Genomic DNA, 19,090 nt, shown 5'->3' on the forward strand with positions numbered 1-19,090 from the left:
CTTCTGAAGGGAATGAGCATGCACTTCTTGTAGGGAGAAGATGGCACGTGCGTATGCTTTCCTGAAGGACACAGGCATGGCTTCACAAAGGAATAAGCGTGCTCTTTGGATGGAGAAGGTACGAGCGTGGTAGATGAATGGTATGGGCGTGGCAAGTTTGCCATGGGCGTACGCTTTAGATAGGACAACTGGTACGAGCATGGCACAAGTGAAACAACCATACGTTTCCTGAAGCTGGGATAAAGGAAATGGCATGGGTGTGGCAAAACTAACACGGATGTGGCAAACAAGATAAATGCTTTGGAACGGGCGTACCCTTCGGGAAGGAACAGCCGTGGCACAAATGAAACGGCCATGGTGGCAAAAATGGAACGGCCATGGCACTGCCAAATTCAGAGATTTTTTAGAGAATTTAAGGCTACAAGTCTAACTGCCAGCCACGATATTCCCTAACAGTGCAGTTGTACCTACTTGGTTGAATGCAATTAAATGCACTTTATGCCCACTTAATGTAATTATTATAGTTTTAATGCTAACTGTCACATTCAAGGCTGGAGATCTTCCTAGATTTGGCCAGAGAGAATAGAATAAGCATGGCACAAGTGCCACATACGTGGCCTATGAAAGGAATGTCCGTTTGCTTCTTAGAAATGCCTGTAGAATGTGATTTTCGCCTTATTTTCCCCTCAGATTTTTGCAATTTCAGGTATCTTTTCACTATTTTTTGGATTTTTGGTTTAATAGAGAGCTAGAGCTAGTCTCAAGCCATCTTTTGATGCCTACAATTCCTAAAGAAACCTAACTAATTAAGATTAATTTGCTAATCAAGCTATGGTGCAAACTTGATGAAAGAAGAAAAAGAAATCAAAGATTTGCATGAATGTCAAGGGCAAAGTTTGAACACTTACTTGCTTCTCCCACGCTCAGTGAAGATCTCAATGCTCCGATTGACCTCCATTGCTCCATGGAATCACCATCAACAAACAAAAACAAGCTCAAACTCAAGCAACTGGATTTGCACTCCAACCAAGCCAAATAAGGACTCAAGCTCAAACTCAAGCAAACAACCGCTGGATTTGCACTCCAACCAAGCCAAATAAGGACTCTAGCAAATGAACTAAGTGGAGGACCCTAAGCTAAATGCCTGTTCACTTCAATCTAGAGTTAGTGCTCCCTTCATATCAAAGATAGGATATGTCCCTAGACCCCATGACATGATATACCAAGACTACATGGCATTACAACATGTTTGAGCGTTATAAGTGGGGGTACTAATTATAATGCATCACTATTTGACAAGCACGTATAAGCTTAGGCTTTTATTGTCAAGATAATGTGTTGCTTCTTCACATGTGATGCATGCTAGAATGGAAGGATAGAGAAATCATTGAACACATTTTCATATATTATTTAAAGCATTATATATGTCTAGGGGAGATCGTGGTGAAGACTATATTAAATATGGGACTATAACTGTAGGCCAACTAGGGGAGATCGTGGTGAAGACTATATTAAATCTGGGACTATAACTGTAGGCCAACTAGGGGAGATCGTGGTGAAGACTATATTAAATCTGGGACTATAGTAGGCCAACGAGGGGAGATCGTGGTGAAGACTATATTAAATCTGGGACTATAGTAGGCCAACTAGGGGAGATCGTGGTGGATACTGTATTAAATTTGGGACTATAGTAGGCAACTAAAGGGAGACCGAGAAGTCACTTTGGGCTTTGTCAGTTTGCTTTGCAATGATTATATTGAAAAGCCAAGATGGAGCATCTATGTTGAGTGTGCTTCTCGTATCCTTGTCTACCACTTGAATTAGAGTCATGAATTGCAAGGTATGAAAATAAATCAAATTTGAATTTGATATAATCGATACATTGTAATTTCCATAACTATTTGATGCTATCATCATCCATTCCATAGGCCTTATGAAACACACATTGTCAAGGAGTATTGGGACATAAATATTCCTTTCCATACTCCTCATATGTCACTTATACGCTAGCCTTAAGGGATGTCCCTCTTCTTTACCTTGGGTAGCCTAAGTGCTTGCACAAAGCAAGCATTGAGAGAGACCACGTGGCAACTAGGCTTCAAATAAAAAAGCGTTTCCCAAACTTTGGGTAGCCTAAGATGCTTGCACAAAAGCAAGCATCGAGAGAAGGCCACGTGGCAACTAGGCTTTAAATAAAAAAGCATTCCCCAAGCTTTAAATTAAAAAAAGGCAAAAGTGTGAACATGAAAGAGAAGGTGATGGCTAGTTCTGACCACCCGATCTCACCCCACCACCTCCTATTTTATGCACCTTGCGCTACCTCCTGCCACTCAAGAGCCCAAAGCCCCACCATCGTCTTATGCCCCTGTGTGCACCTCGATGACTATCATGAGGCCCAGGAGCTCGTCGATATTGCACCACGTTGGATCATGCCGTAAGACTGCCTTGCCCACTGCAGATCTATATCATCAAGCTCGAAAGCGCTACCCATTCCGGATCCGACTGATGCTAGGGCTGAAGCACCACGATTATGCTGGGCAAAGAAGCGCCGCATAGATCCATCTATACCACCTGATGCTCCGCCTGTGAAGACGTGCCATGCCCCCTCTTCTACGCCCTGCACCCTATGTCGTCACACAGTGCCACGAGCCATCTATGCCTTTCGTCATTGTTGGCCGCCCACAACACCACCTGTGCCGGAGCCTGTGGGGACATGGCCTCGTGTGGGCACGTGGGCCACGGCTAGGGGAAGTTATTATATCTTTTTGTGGAAGGTGAAAATGGTAATTTAAAAAGAGGAAGGGTTAAGGATTGGTTATTCCATCAGGGTTTCGGTTTCACATGATGCACGAAGAACTGGTGGCTTTCTCTCTGCGGAGGAGGGTGATGATGTTCGATGATGATAATGATGGGCGTAGGCGAGCGGGTGTACATAGCATGATCCTGGACATCGAGTTGTACAAGCACGAGCCTTGGGAATTGTCTGGTCTGGCGTACCTACCTAGCACGGGCCAGGGCCGATAGCGAGTGGTATTTCTTCAATCTGTCTGACAAGAAGTATCCGCGCGCGGCCACTTCATCAACCGTGCTACCCGCTCTGCTAGCTACTAGAAGGCCACAGGTAAGGACTGCAAGGTGCTCCACAATACGACTCAAATTGCACCAAGAAGACCCTTGTTTTCTACTATACCATATTTGAAAATGAGTTTTGTATCATGAATCAATACGTAGGACTAATGGCCACCTTCAACACTGAAGGTATTTTGGTCCACTTTTGATATCGAAAGTGCTATTTGGGAAACGGGGGAAGGGCACATTCTCTTATGTTTATTAAATTTTGGGGAGGATTGTGCCAACTCCCTGCCATACTTTATTTATGGTTTTTTTTTTTTACTTCGCTCACACAAACAAGGACGAAAATCCTATGACTTAATGAATGACATGTAACTCATATTCAAATGTGGTAATGAATTTGGAATTATCCACCTTGCAATGTACTCTGAGATCTATGTCGATGTCCACCGATTTCTCACGTCGAATATATCATAGGCTTGATGTTCATGCTCGTTCAAGCTCTACAAGATGTTCATATAAACTTGAGAAAGACGCATATACGAACAAGACGTACTGCAAAAATGGTATAGGTTGCAGTGTCCATCTTCATTCAAGCGCTTCAAGATGTTTACGTGAACGGAAAGACACACGTTCTTTTAAAGTACGTTGACAACGCACAGGTGCAAGCAATCAAGAGGATAAGGGTACCCAAGCATTCTAGTTGTTTCATCTGCAAATGTTAAGATTCACTTCTCCTTTACAAAAGAATACAACAAAGGTTGTGGCAAAAAATAAAACAGATTTATTTTCTTTACAACAAAAAAAAAACTAAAACGATAGGAAAAACAGTTTTATTTTGTAATATTTTCTTATTTGTGATGTGTATGTGATTTGGTCATGTTAAAAGCACACACGTGAGCGTACACGTGTCCCCATTGACATTCATAGGAGAGGCTCAGATTCAAATGTAGAGAGAGAGAGAGAGAGAGAGGCCTTTTGTGCTGTCTAACCAGCTGGCTGTAGGCCTCACGTTCTTGCATAATCTTGTGGGCCTCTTCTTCTTGTGCCCTCAACACCTCCCCTTCACGTGGGCCTCTTCTCCCACAACCCCCCAACCAGGCTCTTTCCACATTAATCACATATTTAATATTAATATTATTCGTTTTGTACCGCATTCGCTTTGCTTCTCTTAATCTAACCATTATTATCAATGCACGTTCTTAATCATCACCGTTAGCTTTGCTAATATGCAATCATGGTTTGCACGTTGGTGAAAGCTGCGCCCATCTCTTTGAATTCCAAGCCTTTGGTGAATTGGAGCCCTGCACATAATCACGCTGGCCATCAATTCAACTCTAGAAAGAATGATGAATTGCAGCGCAGCTGCTGCGATATGAGGATCACAGAGCAATTAGCACCTGCCTCACTTAAATTAGCATCTTCAAGGCCTTTAATTAAGAAGATCAATACAAGCAAGAGATCTTCATTAGAAGGAGGTTTGGGTCATTTACAATTATGTATCTTCCTCTGCTTTGGATTTCTCCTTTGCATTTCATTCATATTTGCTCTCTGCACTGTGGATGCAAGAATTACTGCAGCAGCAGGCAAGAGGAGTCTGCAAGAGAGGAATATCAATCAGAAAGCACACCATAAGATGAGTTCATTTATATCTGCAGGCACACCTACAGCTGCTGATACAAGGGCTTCATCTACACATGAAGCTGCTCTCCATGGCCTTGGCCTTGTTTTCAAAAAAGGCACCAAACCCATGGAGAATTTGATTGTTGCAAACCTTGAAGAGTATTGTGATATGCTGGATTTGAGGCTGTTTTTGAGAACTTTGTATAGAAGTGGAGCTATGGCTAGTGCTGACTTGGTGCTGCTCTTCCCTTGGCCTTCCATTCCACAAACTGTCTTCAATGTTTTGTTGGAAGAGGACCTTAGCTTTAGAAAGCTCCTTTCAATGAATTTCAGCTCCAGCACACCTTCAAGCAATGCTAACATCAATGTTTTCAATGCTTTGGCTTTTGAGGGAGCTTCAAAGATTAAGGTTAATGCAAAGCTGGCCAAGCTCATCAAGAATAGATCATCCATCATATGGGGTGATGGTGTAGCATCAAAACATGAAGACGCCGGCCTCTTGATTGATTTCGATTTCGGGTCTGTGGTGGGTTTTCTGATGAATGAATTGGATCCTAGCAATGGTTTCTCGGAATTTTTGATCGACCCTTCTTCTCAACTGAGGAGATGGCTATGTTATCAGATGCTCTTGGGAGTGCTAAGGCACAAGTTTAAGCAAGTTATGCTAGTGGAGCTGGGTGGAGTGGTGATACTTGGTGATGTATTTGCACATAGTAAGAAGAAAGATTTCCTTTATCTCACATTAGAGGACTCTACATGGGCAGAAGCAGTTCCCGAATGCAATGATGATAACCAACAAGAAGAGGTCAGGCAAAGCATGACGTTGAGAAGTATACAAGATGATTACAGAAAAAGCTTGATAGGGAGAAGTATGCATGAAGGTGATAGGCAAAGCATAAAAGTGAGGAACAAACATGATGATGAGGATCATGGGCAAAGCATGAAACATGATGATGATGATGGGCAAAGCATGATGGTGAGAAATATACACAATGATGACAAAAAAAGCATGATGGCGAGAAACATACATGATGATGATAGGAAAGACATGATGGTGATGATTGGGGACACACATGATCATGATAGGAAAGGCATGCTGGTGACCAGGAATGTACATGATGATGATGGAAAACATATGATGGTGAGAAGCTTGCATGATGATCATAGGAAAGGTAGGAATATACAGGGGGATGGCAGAAAAAGTGTGATGGTGGGAAACAAACATGATCAAGACGACGGTGGCGGCGGTGGCGATAATGATGATGCTGTTAGAGATGAAGAGCAAAGGGTGGTGATGAGCAACATGCATGATGCAAAGGGAAAGAAGGCAAAGCAAAGCATGATGATGATGACAAGAAAGGGGGCAGAGCAGAGAAGCTTGATGGAGATGGTGTATGGGAAGGAGCTATGGGGGTGCTTAGAGCAAGTTGAGAAGGAGAGGAGGGTTGTGAGTAGCAGGGTGATATTGGGTTCTATAAGGGCTGCTAAAGGGATAGCTAATTCAATGGTAATTGAGGTTGTGAGGGTGGCTTTGCAAAGGAATAGCAAGCTTGGATTTCCGGATAGGGCACTGTTAAGCTACCTTGTGCAGAAGAGCTCGCACTTGCTAGGAAAGAAGGTGACAGAGAGCTTACAAGTAGTGGGTAACAGTCAATCGGTGGCGCACTGTGTAGACAAATCAAAGCAAAATGATGTGTTTACGAGGTCCAGTGATGGGCAAAAATACACTGTCTTGCAAGCAAGTTCTCTGATGAGATCAGTTCAGTGCGCCCACCAATTGGACAATAATTCGAATCTGGGTCATCTGATTAGCGCTGATATTTGCTCTTCTACAGCGGATTCAGCAGTCTATGATGATTGTCTGAAGCAAAATGATTCTTGACAGAAAAAGTTTACCGGCACAAAAATCTTGTTGTGTCAAAAACTTCTAGTTTAGGGAACGAAGCTCTAACCAATGCACTATTACCACCAATCCTGTTTTGTATTTTACTACATCCTACTTCAAATCCAATTTACTGCCTTAGTTTTTCCTAGTTTACCTCTCTTCTTTAGTTTATTTCCATAGTTTTTCCTAGTTTACTCTCTCTTTCCTAGTTTACTTCTTGGTTTTATAGCCTCTCCCTAGTTTACTCTCAAATATGTAAGTCTACTACATACGATCATTAGGAGGGGTTTTTTAATGACGATTTTGAGAAAAATTTACAGAAATCTACTTACATAAGGGGGTTTTAAATGTGGCCATTTGTTGCTAGTTTCTTGTCACTTCTACTCACTTGGTTCCATTTTCTTAGGCTACTACAAGAAAGGTGGTCGAATGCAAGATTTACAACTTTAATACCCCTGGATACTAGATTGGATACAATTTTTAGGCTTTCACTCTTCCTCTCTCTCCCCTTTGTTAGGCTACTTTGGCTCTTGTATTGCTTTGACACTATAGCTACTTTGGCTATAAATTTCAGCTCGAGTGCATCATATGGCCTTGGAGTTTGATTACAACACTTTTTGTAGAGATAAGAGGGGTCACTGAGAAACACCATGGTTCTTTCTCTAGAAGAGTTCCTTTCTTTGTCTTCATTTGTAGCATCTTTGACTTCAATGTAGGTTGCTTTGATTCTTTTTATGGTAGCAATCTTCTTCTAGGTGACCTTAAAATATTTGAGATAAATATTGGCTTGGATAGCGAGGTTTGTTGATATTTGTTTGTTCATGATCTTCTTCTTCTCCTTCTCCTAGCTTTGTGTTGATGGAGTGTCCATCATTTGGCGGTATCTTCTTCATTCTTCCTTTGGTGTGGATCTCGTGCTCTTTGCCACTTATACTTTGCTTATGCACATATACGCTTTTATACTTTACTTATGCACATATACGCTTAGCAAAGTATACGCTTGTATACTCTGCTTATGCACATATACACTTGTATACTCATTTGTTGAAGCATTTTTAAGAAGGTTGTACTCTTCTTTTTCACGCACACTAGCATGCTCATTTGGCCGCTAATTACAAGCACTTTTAGCTCATGGTCAAACACAAAAGATTTGGTGAAATTTTGATTTAGTAAAAATTTCCTTCATGATAATGGCATTGTTGATGGAGTACCTAATTTTGATGGAGAATTCAAGACCCAAGTCTTTGATGTACGACTGCCTTGTTAATGTGTTGAGCCCACCTACATCTGTTGCTACTATAAGAGTTTACGTCTATGCCAACCTTGGGTACTATATATAGACAAGTTTGACAGCCTTGGGTGATCATCAAGTTCATTGTGTTAAAGCACTCTTATAAGCATAACATTAAAGCTCCTTGCCCAAAGCACATGGGTGGGCCAACACCATCAGTTTGTAATCAAGTTTTTGCAAGCAATAATATTATTTACCATCTACTTCTTTCTACAATTTAGTGCTTTGTATTGTGTTGACCAAGCTGCTATTATGTATTGGTATCAGAGCATAGGCTCTAGGCACAGCATGTTTTTGGAAGTTTGCTATTTGAAGGCAAATTTGGAGAGATGGTCCAACCTACAAATAATGCAACCGCTTATTCTCATCCTCCACCTTTTGGGATGGGAAATAGTTTTGGTTGTGGTGATCTAAAACGTATCATTAAGAAGGAATTAGAGGGGAAAACCCTATATTTTTTAGCCAAAACTATGAAAACTACTCTCTAGTTTGCTTGCATACGTGCTCGACAAACCTTGTGAACATACGTTCGCACACAAGTAGAAATGCATGTTCTCATGTCTACGGAAGATATTCTCATTAAGAAAAGATTAGAAAATACCTCAACTTAGATTTGGCTTTTAAGAAATGATTTAGGATTATTTTACCACACGTTGCTTAAAATTCCACCACCCCAGTATAGTTGGCGAAACTCTCGAACTAAGATATACACATACCCAAATCGAAACGCATACACCTTGACTTGTGAATGTACGTTTGCTAGTCAAAAAAAGACCTAGCCATGCATGTCCCCACATGCACGGGGGTGATAAGCCTAAGAAGAAAGGTAAATACAAATTTAGAAGCCATGCCATTATATTAATGAATGTAAAAAAACATAAAGGAGAAGAAGAAAGACTCAAGCATGTTTACGCTGGAGCATCAACACCAAGTGCTAAAAAGAAGGAGTCAGCAAACTGTGCACAAAATGATAGGCAATCATTATGTGCACTATAGTTATGACCCTTGTATCCATGATGTATGTATGTCAATGATCTCAACATGTCTAGTATTTTGATAGTGGTGCTAGCAAGCACATTTCTTCTCATTGTGATGTGTTTTCCTCCATTAATTCTTTTCCTCAGGAGGCATAGTTACACGTGCAAATAACTCCTTGTATCTAGTGAAAGGAGTTGGTAAGGTTATTCTCATTATTGCAAATGGTGGGGTTATTATTCTCATTATTGCAAAGAACTTGATGTGAGTCTCTACCATTGTTAGGTTCGGCCTAATGTGGTCAAATTTGTTGATGATATGTTCAAAACATCAGAGAACTCATTGGAGAAGTACTCATACAGGACCCCATACATCTGAATGCATAGCATCTAGTACATGCCTTCTCACGTTTCTATGACGTGGAAATACATGCTTTGTTTACTTTCCAAATCGGCATGCTTCACATACTTTCTACATACCATCAACCTTAAACTTAGAGACCCCTGTCACAATTTCTTTAGTCTACATAGACTTCATTCTTTGCACATTTATATGCCCAATTCTCTTATGCCAAATGTCTGTATCTGCAACAACTCCTGATCCTTGTGCAAACATTACAGCTTTCAGTTCAGGCATATTTACATCTAGTGTAAACATTATGCCCACTCTATTGCCTTTTACAACCAACCTACACTTATCTTTAAAGTCTTCGACATAACAACCATCAGGGTTAAAGCACACGTTAAACCCTATTCAATCATCTGGCCAACAAAAACTAAACTCTTTATAATATTTGAAACGTGAAGTACATCTGCATGATACTTCACCTTACCATCCACAGAGACAATGGCACATTTCCAACATGGTCAATTGGATGAGTAGTATCATCCCCTGTTTTCAACAAAACCTAGCTTTTCATGATTCTTTATATCCTTGAATCACTCGCCATGATTGGTCATGTGGTTTAAAGCACCTAAATCCATGTACCATGCATCATCATTGCATGTGGATACATCATTTTCTGACACAGCATTAAGCACATGCTGCATAACAAATAACCTTTCATCGTCCTCATTACTTCGGCTAGAGGATGCATAATTATTTTGTTGCACTTTTCCACTTCTCATGTCATTTTTATTCTTATAGCAATTCGCTTGCACATGCCCAAATCCACCACAATAAAAACAGCCTCGTGTATCGCTTGCTGCCTTTGCCAATTTCCATGACCTCTTTGACTCCCCTTACCTCAAAACTAGCCTCTTCCACCTGTGTGTTGTTGTTGTGATTCATGGGACTGTTGTTGCTGACCATAATTTTGATTACCTATTCGTCCACCACCTTGGCCACAGCCTCAACCTCTACCTCGTCCTCTACCTCCACTTGTGTAGAAGGCATGTTGCTCTCCAAACTGCCTTTATTTTATGAAGACTGGTCTTCACCCAAACTCTTTTCTTCAATGATCAGCATTGACACCAAATCTGTAAATTTAGGAATGTTCTCTTGAGTTTGAATACACGTCTTGAATGCCTTGTATTGTGGCCTGAGACCACATAGACATACTTTCACCTTATCATCATCACATCAACAGAAACACCAATAGCTGCAAGGGACAATGCCCTTAATCTTCAAGGTATAATCATTCACAGAGACATGTTTTTCTTCTCCATAGTATGAAGCTCATTCTTCAACTGAATCTTTCGTACCTTGGTGTTAGTTTTATACAACTTCACCAAGGTGTCCCATGCCTCCTTAGGTGACTTGGCATCCTGTATATGCCCAATCATGGTGTCATGTATATGCCCAATCATGGTGTCATGTATGCTAATAGAAAGCCAATACATGACTTTCCTTGCTCCTTGATTCCAAGCCTTGTATTCTTTTACATCTACAGCAGTTGGATTAATCTCAAGTAGCTCTGGTGCCTCCTCATGTTCACCTTCAGTAGCCTTTTCCCATTAGAAAATTTGTTAATCTAAACCTCCAAGCATGGAAGTTATTCTTGTCAAGCTTCTCTGCAAAAATCTAGTTAATTCCATCATTTGTCATCTTGTCTGCAACACAAACTCACCAAAAACAACACTCTTGTTTGACATGCACAAACTGTTGTATTTTCTGTAGCGGTACTATACTACACCCAAACTGTCACAACTAGTAACCTCAATTCACATACATACACCCAATAGCACCTGTAAGACCTCTTTGTAGTCACAGTGTCTACACAACCAAATGCCCTTCCTGCAATTCGAAAAATAGAATTCTGCACAAAATCGAAACTTACCTGCCACCACAGTACACGCGAATGCATGCTAACTGAAAAACGGAGGTCAAGACACGCCAAAAATGCATTTTCGTATATTTGCTCTATAACTTTGCTCCCACGAAGATAGCTCCTCAATCGGAGTTTGATGCCGGTGCCTCCCGAAGAGCGCTTGACAAGGGTGTAGTAGCCCAAACAAAGGGAGAAGAGTAGGTGAAGCTCTTACCCTTGTACCGTTTCTTGTACTTCTATTGCTTGCCGCTCAACTTCTATTGCTTGTCGCTCAACTTCTTAGCATAAACCAATCTCTGATACCATGAAAAGATGCAGGGAGGAAGAGAGCTTGAGCTCTTACAAGTATACACACTCACACAAACCCTAGAAGAGAACACACAAGATGAGAGGCTAAAATTTTTATTCTTCACAACAACAACAACAAAGTTCTACCAAAGAGATAAGGGAAATACAACATAAGTACTAAAGTACTATGTACATGTGATTCATAATGTGAACACACTAAGTGAGTGAGCTAGCAAGATAAGTATACCATAACTCAGTGTGGTGGACTAGTAGCTAGTGTAGTCCAGCTATAGAATCAACCAAACACGCTAGTGATGTAAGTGGTGGAAATGGTCACCCAGGCATATCATAAGTGTCAGCTCGTGTTGAGCTTAACATCTCAACACACCCACCCACACCCACACACACACACACCCCTTAAACCCACCCAACCACTCTCTCTCTCTCTCTCTCTCTCTCTCTCTCTCTCTCTCTCTCTCTCTCACACACACACACACACACACACACTGAGAGGAGAAGTTTTTTTGGGAATCAAAAGAAAAAGTGCCACTGAGGATGGCCAATCATCAATAATCCTATGTGGCACTTTATTTTTCAAAATTTTACTTTTCCAAATCAACTCTCTCATTTTCTCTCTTTCAACATACATGCACACACTCTTATCACTCTCTCTCTCTCTCTCTCCCCCCCTCAATGCACACGTGCGCACACATACACACACACACACACACATCACACACCCTCTCTTTCTTCACACACACATTCCCCTTCTCTCTCTCTCTCTCTCTCTCTCTCTCTCTCTCTCTCTCTCACCATAGACACACATTTCAAGAAGTAAATTTTAAAAAAAAACGAATTGACCCCAAACCATACCACTTAATCTCAGCTACTAACTTTATAGCATATCATGGACCATGCATGCCTTTTAACCCTAGCAATAGCTTCAGCATTAACTTGGGTGACACGAGGATGTGGTCATCACCATTAGAAAGGGGGATATGTTAACCACTCCATAGGTTGATATGGTTTCACCCACTCAGCCTACCGTAAGGCACTTTACCATCTTATCTATGTAAATGGGCACTTACTTTTTGTGAGATGCTACTACCTTAAGCTTAATGGCAAATATGAAAAGTATAAGGACTCCATGTATATACTTGCTTAAGACTAGTGATAAAGATCAAACCTTTTTTTGAAGTTTGGATGGCCTAGTGTGAAAATTAGTCACATATATACAAGTCATTTTTTACACTTAGCAATACACAATCATTCCCTTGCAATAGAATACTTGTCAGCTCCCTTTCTTCTCTATTCTTTCTTGTATGTATGCTTTCAAATCTTGCATACTTTCATGTATGCTATCAAATCTGGCTTACTTGAAAGATATATGCTAGATATATTTATTTGTAGGATTCTCTCTTGTCGCTTTTTCTTCTTCCTTCATTTTTTACACTAAGCAATACACAATCATTCCCTTGCAATAGAATACTTGTGAGCTCCCTTTCTTCTCTATTCTTTCTTGTATGTATGCTTTCAAATCTTGCGTACTTTCATGTATGCTATCAAATCTGGCTTACTTGATGGATATATGCTAGATATATTTATTTGTAGGATTCTCTCTTGTATTTGCTTTTTCTTCTTCCTTCATCTTTTGTTGAGAGAGAACTATTATGGAACTCTCTCTTTTTGCCACCATCTAGATATAGACAGAGCTCTCCCTTCACCCCATCAGCGCAAGGAGCATTCTAGTGTGATAATAGAGTGAGGATGTGACGGAAAAGCTAGCACATTCACATCAGGAAGTTGCATTTATGGCTCTAAGGCAAGGCCCAATGACACATGATTTGGCAAGGCCAAGGTAAGCTCTTCACTTGAACACCTCTGGCTACCCACCAAAAGCTAAGTTAATCATGACATGATCACAACTCAAGTTTTTCCATGTGTAATATTTTTGCTTACTTTTCTTCTCACAATCTAGAAACCTTATCCACACAAACTCCACTAAAAATACATAACTAATGAATGTGAATATGTAAGGAAGGAGCTAAGTACTCAATCTAGAGGGAAGAAGCATTTCCTGTAAAGCGGCCTACAAATTGTTATGCCCATTTCTTCACCCTAAAAGAACTCTCAACCATTTGCTTAGGGAAGGAGAATAGGCTACAACCATCATGGGGATACCTACCTTAATTTTGATCTTGGGATCTTCATAGACTCCAAGGTCCACCAATGATTGCTAGCTTCACTCTCCTAAACCTCACATCTTGTTGTCACTAAGACGTTGCTACATTTCCTTACAAGGATACACATCTCTCACTCTCTATAATCTCTCTCACAAAGCATAGGAAAGCACATCTACTAAGAATAATATGTTAATCCTCTTAACTCTTTCTCTATCTTACACACACAAGAGCAAAGAGCAAGAAGCACGCATCAAGAGCTCAATTAGCACAAAGGGGGATTGTGTCTTTACATAATGAGAAAAATGGCTTAAATACATTTGGCCTTATTTACACTTAGGCACTCAAAACTTAGAAAACTAAGTAGGTAGCATGGACATGGCAAGCTTTTCTCATTAAGTTACAATGTTTATAGCACCTTTGCATAACGTTTTGTTTATTACTAACTAGGTAGCATGGATGTGGCCATGTTCGCTCATAAAGAATTACAATGTGCCTTTTTGTGACACTTATTCCTAACTCTCTTACTTGTGGAGAGTGATTTGCTAATCCTAAAAACGAGTTTAATATAAGTACAAGAAGTCCAAATATATGATGCATGTCCATATACCACAGCCTTTTGCAAAACAAAACCTTGTCTTGGATATGGCCAAGGAAATGTTAGGGCTCATATATTATCCATTGTTTTTCAAAAACTATAGATCCAATTAATAGTTGTTGCTTGAGTATAGTGATGCTTCTAAAGTTTTATCTCCCTCATGTTAAGGTGAATGGTTTTTTCTTATCCCTTGTTTTAAGCAAATTTGCTTCTTTCTTGGTGTATTATTCAAGAACTTTCTTTAGAAAATTACCTCAGGAAACCATGAATCACACTTGCCAACATAAAGGTAAACCTATCCAAGAATCCCTTGATGCAAACCACCTCAAGAAGCCCTCCATAGAGCTCAACCTAGATAGCTCAAAGGTGAAGGAGAAAATATAGGCAAGACAGTCGAGTGTGGATTGATGATTATTTTAAAATAGCTAGATTTAATGGGCAGAGCTAAGAAGCCACCTTAGCCCAATTGGAGCTACATGCTTTTGCAAAAAATTTGATGCCTCAATTTCTGAAACATTGAGGACTTCTCAATCGGCTTTAATTACCACCCAATGTGCTTGTAAAGAGACCTTGCAAGATGTACTAGCATACTTTATTTTGTACACAAATTCATAGCCCAAAATAAAAAATCAAAGAAAGTAAAATCCACTCACTCATTCATCCTTATAATGTTTAAAGAAGGGATATCTCAAAATAAAATCTCACTTATTCTAAGACCAATCATCACACACAACATCATCCATATATGCATTAATTTAGTCTCCTTGTAGGTCTCTCCTAAGATTAACATCCATATATGCATTAATTTAGTCTCCTTGTAGGTCTCTCCTACCTAAGGTTAACATCCATGCCATAGTGTTGTGATTACCTTCCCACACATTAACTCATCATTAGCATCCATGCCATAGTGTTATGATTACCTTCCCACACATTAAAAATCTTCTTTAAAAAAATAATATAATTTTAACCTCATGGTGGCCACCTCCTCCTCAAATTCATCATTAACCTCTCTCCACAAAGGACTCGAACAATCTCACTCAAGCATAAGGCCTTTTAAAAAAAAGCCCCAACACACTTGAGAACATGTCACATAAATGTTGCATGTTATTAAGCCTATTGGGGCCTTTTTAATGTATATTAATAGAGAATTAATAGATATAACATATGTTTAGGCCAATATAAATAATGTATAGGTGCTTTGAAAATGGCATATGAAAATAGCTTCTATGCATCTTTAGTGCAATCACATAGCCTTTGAGCCTCTGTAAACATACATGGCCATATCCTCTAACATGGACACTAGGGCCTAATGTCCATAGCCTTTAGCATGGGACATTAGGTCCTATATAAAAGTTAGCCTTGATGCTACATAAGCCTCCATTATGCATGGCCATATACACATAGCTTTCTAAGGATTTTTTTCATGTAAAGCCTTAATACATGGGCCTTATGGTCATATGTTCATAGCTTAAAGGCCTTCCATACTTGAAGAAATGCCCTAGGAGGTATGATAAACATGCCTTGTTCTTAGGCCTTCCATAAGGGATACCCTCGGTAAATGCGGCTTGTTCTCAGGCCTCCTAAAGTTTTTTTTTTCATTTTTAAGGGAGGCTTTAGGAATTCCCTTATGCCAAACATAATTAAAAAATAAATCTATAAGAAGCCTAAGAGTGGCATGTTCTCACGCCTTCCCCCCCCCAAGAATGCCTCATATATGTAAGATCTATGCCATTTTTTGGGACATTTTTAAGTTATTGACTACATGTAGGCTTTTAAAAAGTATCCTTGGACCATTTTTAAGTTATTAAACTGGCCAAGTGTAAACACTGACCATTTATACATAAGTCAATTTTGAGTGGACCATTTATATATAAGTCAATTTTGAGTGGACCATTTTAGTTAATGACTGGCCAAAGTGTAAACGCTAACCATTTGTTATGGCTCACCCTAACCCTCCTTGAAACACATCCAAAAAGAGATTACCTCGTGAACCGCAACTATCGAGGATCTTTCCAATGGCCGATCTCGTAACCCTTGAGGTCTCCAAGCTCTACAACTCCTTGAGAAGCAATTCCTTCGCGTCTCCTGCGAGCATTGTCACACCGCCATGTTGCACTATGGGTCCTCATCCCTCCTCTCACCTCACTTCACTCACACACGCTCACTAGCATGCATTAGGGAGAGAGATTAGCAAGAGGATTAGCAAGAGCAAGACTCAATTGCACAATGGGAGCATATGTTATATTATGAGAGAAATTCACTTATATACATGGCGATAAGTGTTCACACTCACTTATATACATGGCCATAAGTGTTCACACTCACTTAAACTATGGTCGGCCGGGCACTTTAGGCTCATAAGAGGCCTAATGCTATTACAATGGCTACTCTCATAATATATCCATGAAGTACATCACTTAGGACTTTATCCTAACTTGCTACCACACGCTCTTGAAACGGGAATTGCCATAAATACTCTGTCACACCATTATGGGTGCCCGTCTAAGTTGTAGCTTTGGACATTATTGCTTAATATCTTGAATGTATGACCCTTTGGTGTATATCTACCGTAACTCCTTGATGTAAGATAATGGCGGTAGCTCTTGTTAATCCTAGAATTGGGTTAACATTCTCCCCTTCCTAAGATGACGATCGCGTCCTCGTGATCGTGTTGAAGACCTTTGTGTGGGGAGAATGAACAAGCTTTGTCAATGGCTTTGATGTTGAATAACGTTCAATGGTCTGTGTTCCTCCGGAAGGAATAAGAAAAGCTAGTTAATGAATGAAGAGGTTAGTGGTGGTGTATTGGGAATTCCTAACGGGGTGGGGGGTTTTTGCAAATGATTGCATTTTTATATTTGTGTGAGCCGCTTTTTTTTTTGGGCTCACTTTGTTTTTGGCAATCTTTGGCAAGGTTACATGTGATTTTTATTAGTGGGGACACTAAGAGATGTTAATAATGGGATAGAAGAGAGAGAAGGATCCAGAGGAATGTAGACGTAATCATCAAAACGAGATGGTGATTCTCAGTTCCTCATTTGATTCATTGAAGCGACATTCATCATTTGAAGTAATTGGCTTGTGATGATGTCCCTTTGTGTGGCAGGATTCTTGTCAAATGTTGTTGAGTAGGACCTGATCCTGTTTTCTTCTGCCCATGTGCTTTCTATGTTTTTATGTATATTTAAGTTCTCTTAGAAGCATATTTACATGAAGTACAAGAATTGAGTCATATAGACTCTTATTGAACTACTCTTTGTTGAAGTAGCCACTTGGTGAGGATTGAAAGAATTACGTCAACTTCTTGCGAGGCTAATATAGATATCTTCACTAAGGATTGAAGATCATTGATTTGTGAAGATGGTGGCATTGTTTGGAGAGGGGAAAATTCCAGGCGATGGGTTGTACCATTGACCAAGCTTTCGCCCACCATGCCCCCCATCCAGAGATGTACTTGGAAGTTGTTGATGGTGAGGCTTTGGTGCAAATGTTCTCCAATGCATGAGTATGGATATAAATTGCAGGATTATGACGTGAAACATTGAGGCGTGAAAGACCAGACGTGAATGGTCAGGACATGAGCCATCATGACGTGAATGAGCAGACGTGAGACACCAAGACGTGAAAGACCATGACGTGAAACATATGACATGAATAAGCAGACGTGAAGGACTAAGACGTGAAACATATGAAGTGAGTGATTGAGCAGACGTGAAGGACTAAGATGTGAAACAGGACTAAGCCCATGTGCTTTCTATGTTTTTATGTATATTTAAGTTCTCTTAGAAGCATATTTACATGAAGTACAAGAATTGAGTCATATAGACTCTTATTGAACTGCTCTTTGTTGAAGTAGCCACTTGGTGAGGATTGAAAGAACTACGTCAACTTCTTGCGAGGCTAATATAGATATCTTCACTAAGAATTAAAGATCATTGATTTGTGAAGATGGTGGCATTGTTTGGAGAGGTTTGTAATTTAAAGAAAAATTCCAGGCGATGGGTTGTACCATTGACCAAGCTTTGACCAAGCTTTCACCCACCATGCCCCCCCATCCAGAGATGTACTTGGAAGTTGTTGATGGTGAGGCTTTGGCGCAAATGTTCTCCAATGCATGAGTATGGATATAAATTGCAGGATTATGACGTGAAACATTAAGGCGTGAAAGACTAGACGTGAATGGTCAGGACATGAGCCATCATGACGTGAATGAGCAGATGTGAGACACCAAGACATGAAAGACCATGACATGAAACATATGACATGAATAAGCAGACGTGAAGGACTAAGACGTGAAACATATGAAGTGAGTGATTGAGCAGACGTGAAGGACTAAGATGTGAAACAGGACTAAGCCCATGTGCTTTCTATGTTTTTATGTATATTTAAGTTCTCTTAGAAGCATATTTACACGAAGTACAAGAATTGAGTCATATAGACTCTTATTAAACTGCTCTTTGTTGAAGTAGCCACTTGGTGAGGATTGAAAGAATTACGTCAACTTGCGAGGCTAATATAGATCTCTTCACTAAGGATTGAAGATCATTGATTTGTGAAGATGGTGGCATTGTTTGGAGAGATTTGTAATTTAAAGGAAAATTCCAGGCGATGGGTTGTACCATTGACCAAGCCTTCGCCCCCCATGCCCCCCCATCCAGAGATGTACTTGTAAGTTGTCGATGGTGAGGCTTTGGTGCAAATGTTCTCCAATGCATGAGTATGGATATAAACTGCAGGATTATGATGTGAAACATTGAGGCATGAAAGACCAGACGTGAATGGTCAAGACATGAGCCATCATGACGTGAATGAGCAGACGTGAGACACCAAGACGTGAAAGACCATGACGTGAAACATATGACATGAATGAGCAGACGTGAAACATATGAAGTGAATGAGCTGACGTGAA

General features: G+C 40.2%; 1 protein-coding gene across 1 annotated transcript; it reads left to right on the top strand.

Moving 5' to 3' along the window:
• The first annotated feature begins 4,223 nt into the window (after window positions 1-4,223).
• On the top strand, window positions 4,224-6,728 carry LOC147620119 (uncharacterized). The gene is made up of 2 exons (XM_086772305.1): window positions 4,224-4,550; window positions 4,731-6,728. The coding sequence occupies exons 1-2, from the start codon at window positions 4,310-4,312 to the stop codon at window positions 6,575-6,577; spliced, it is 2,088 nt and encodes a 695-aa protein (XP_086628431.1). The 5' UTR covers window positions 4,224-4,309; the 3' UTR covers window positions 6,578-6,728.
• The last annotated feature ends 12,362 nt before the right edge of the window (window positions 6,729-19,090 follow it).

Source organism: Cibotium barometz, chromosome 32 (genome assembly GCF_041138505.1).
Source record: "Cibotium barometz isolate CiBa-2024 chromosome 32, ASM4113850v1, whole genome shotgun sequence".
Classification (NCBI taxonomy): Eukaryota; Viridiplantae; Streptophyta; class Polypodiopsida; order Cyatheales; family Cibotiaceae; genus Cibotium; species Cibotium barometz.

Excerpts from the sequence above, each read along its gene's own strand:
- LOC147620119 (XM_086772305.1), top strand. The coding sequence starts at position 4,310 with ATGGTTTGCACGTTGGTGAAAGCTGCGCCCATCTCTTTGAATTCCAAG. Across the intron at positions 4,551-4,730 it reads GAGATCTTCATTAGAAGGAG|GCACACCTACAGCTGCTGAT; the intron begins GTTTGGGTCATT and ends TTATATCTGCAG.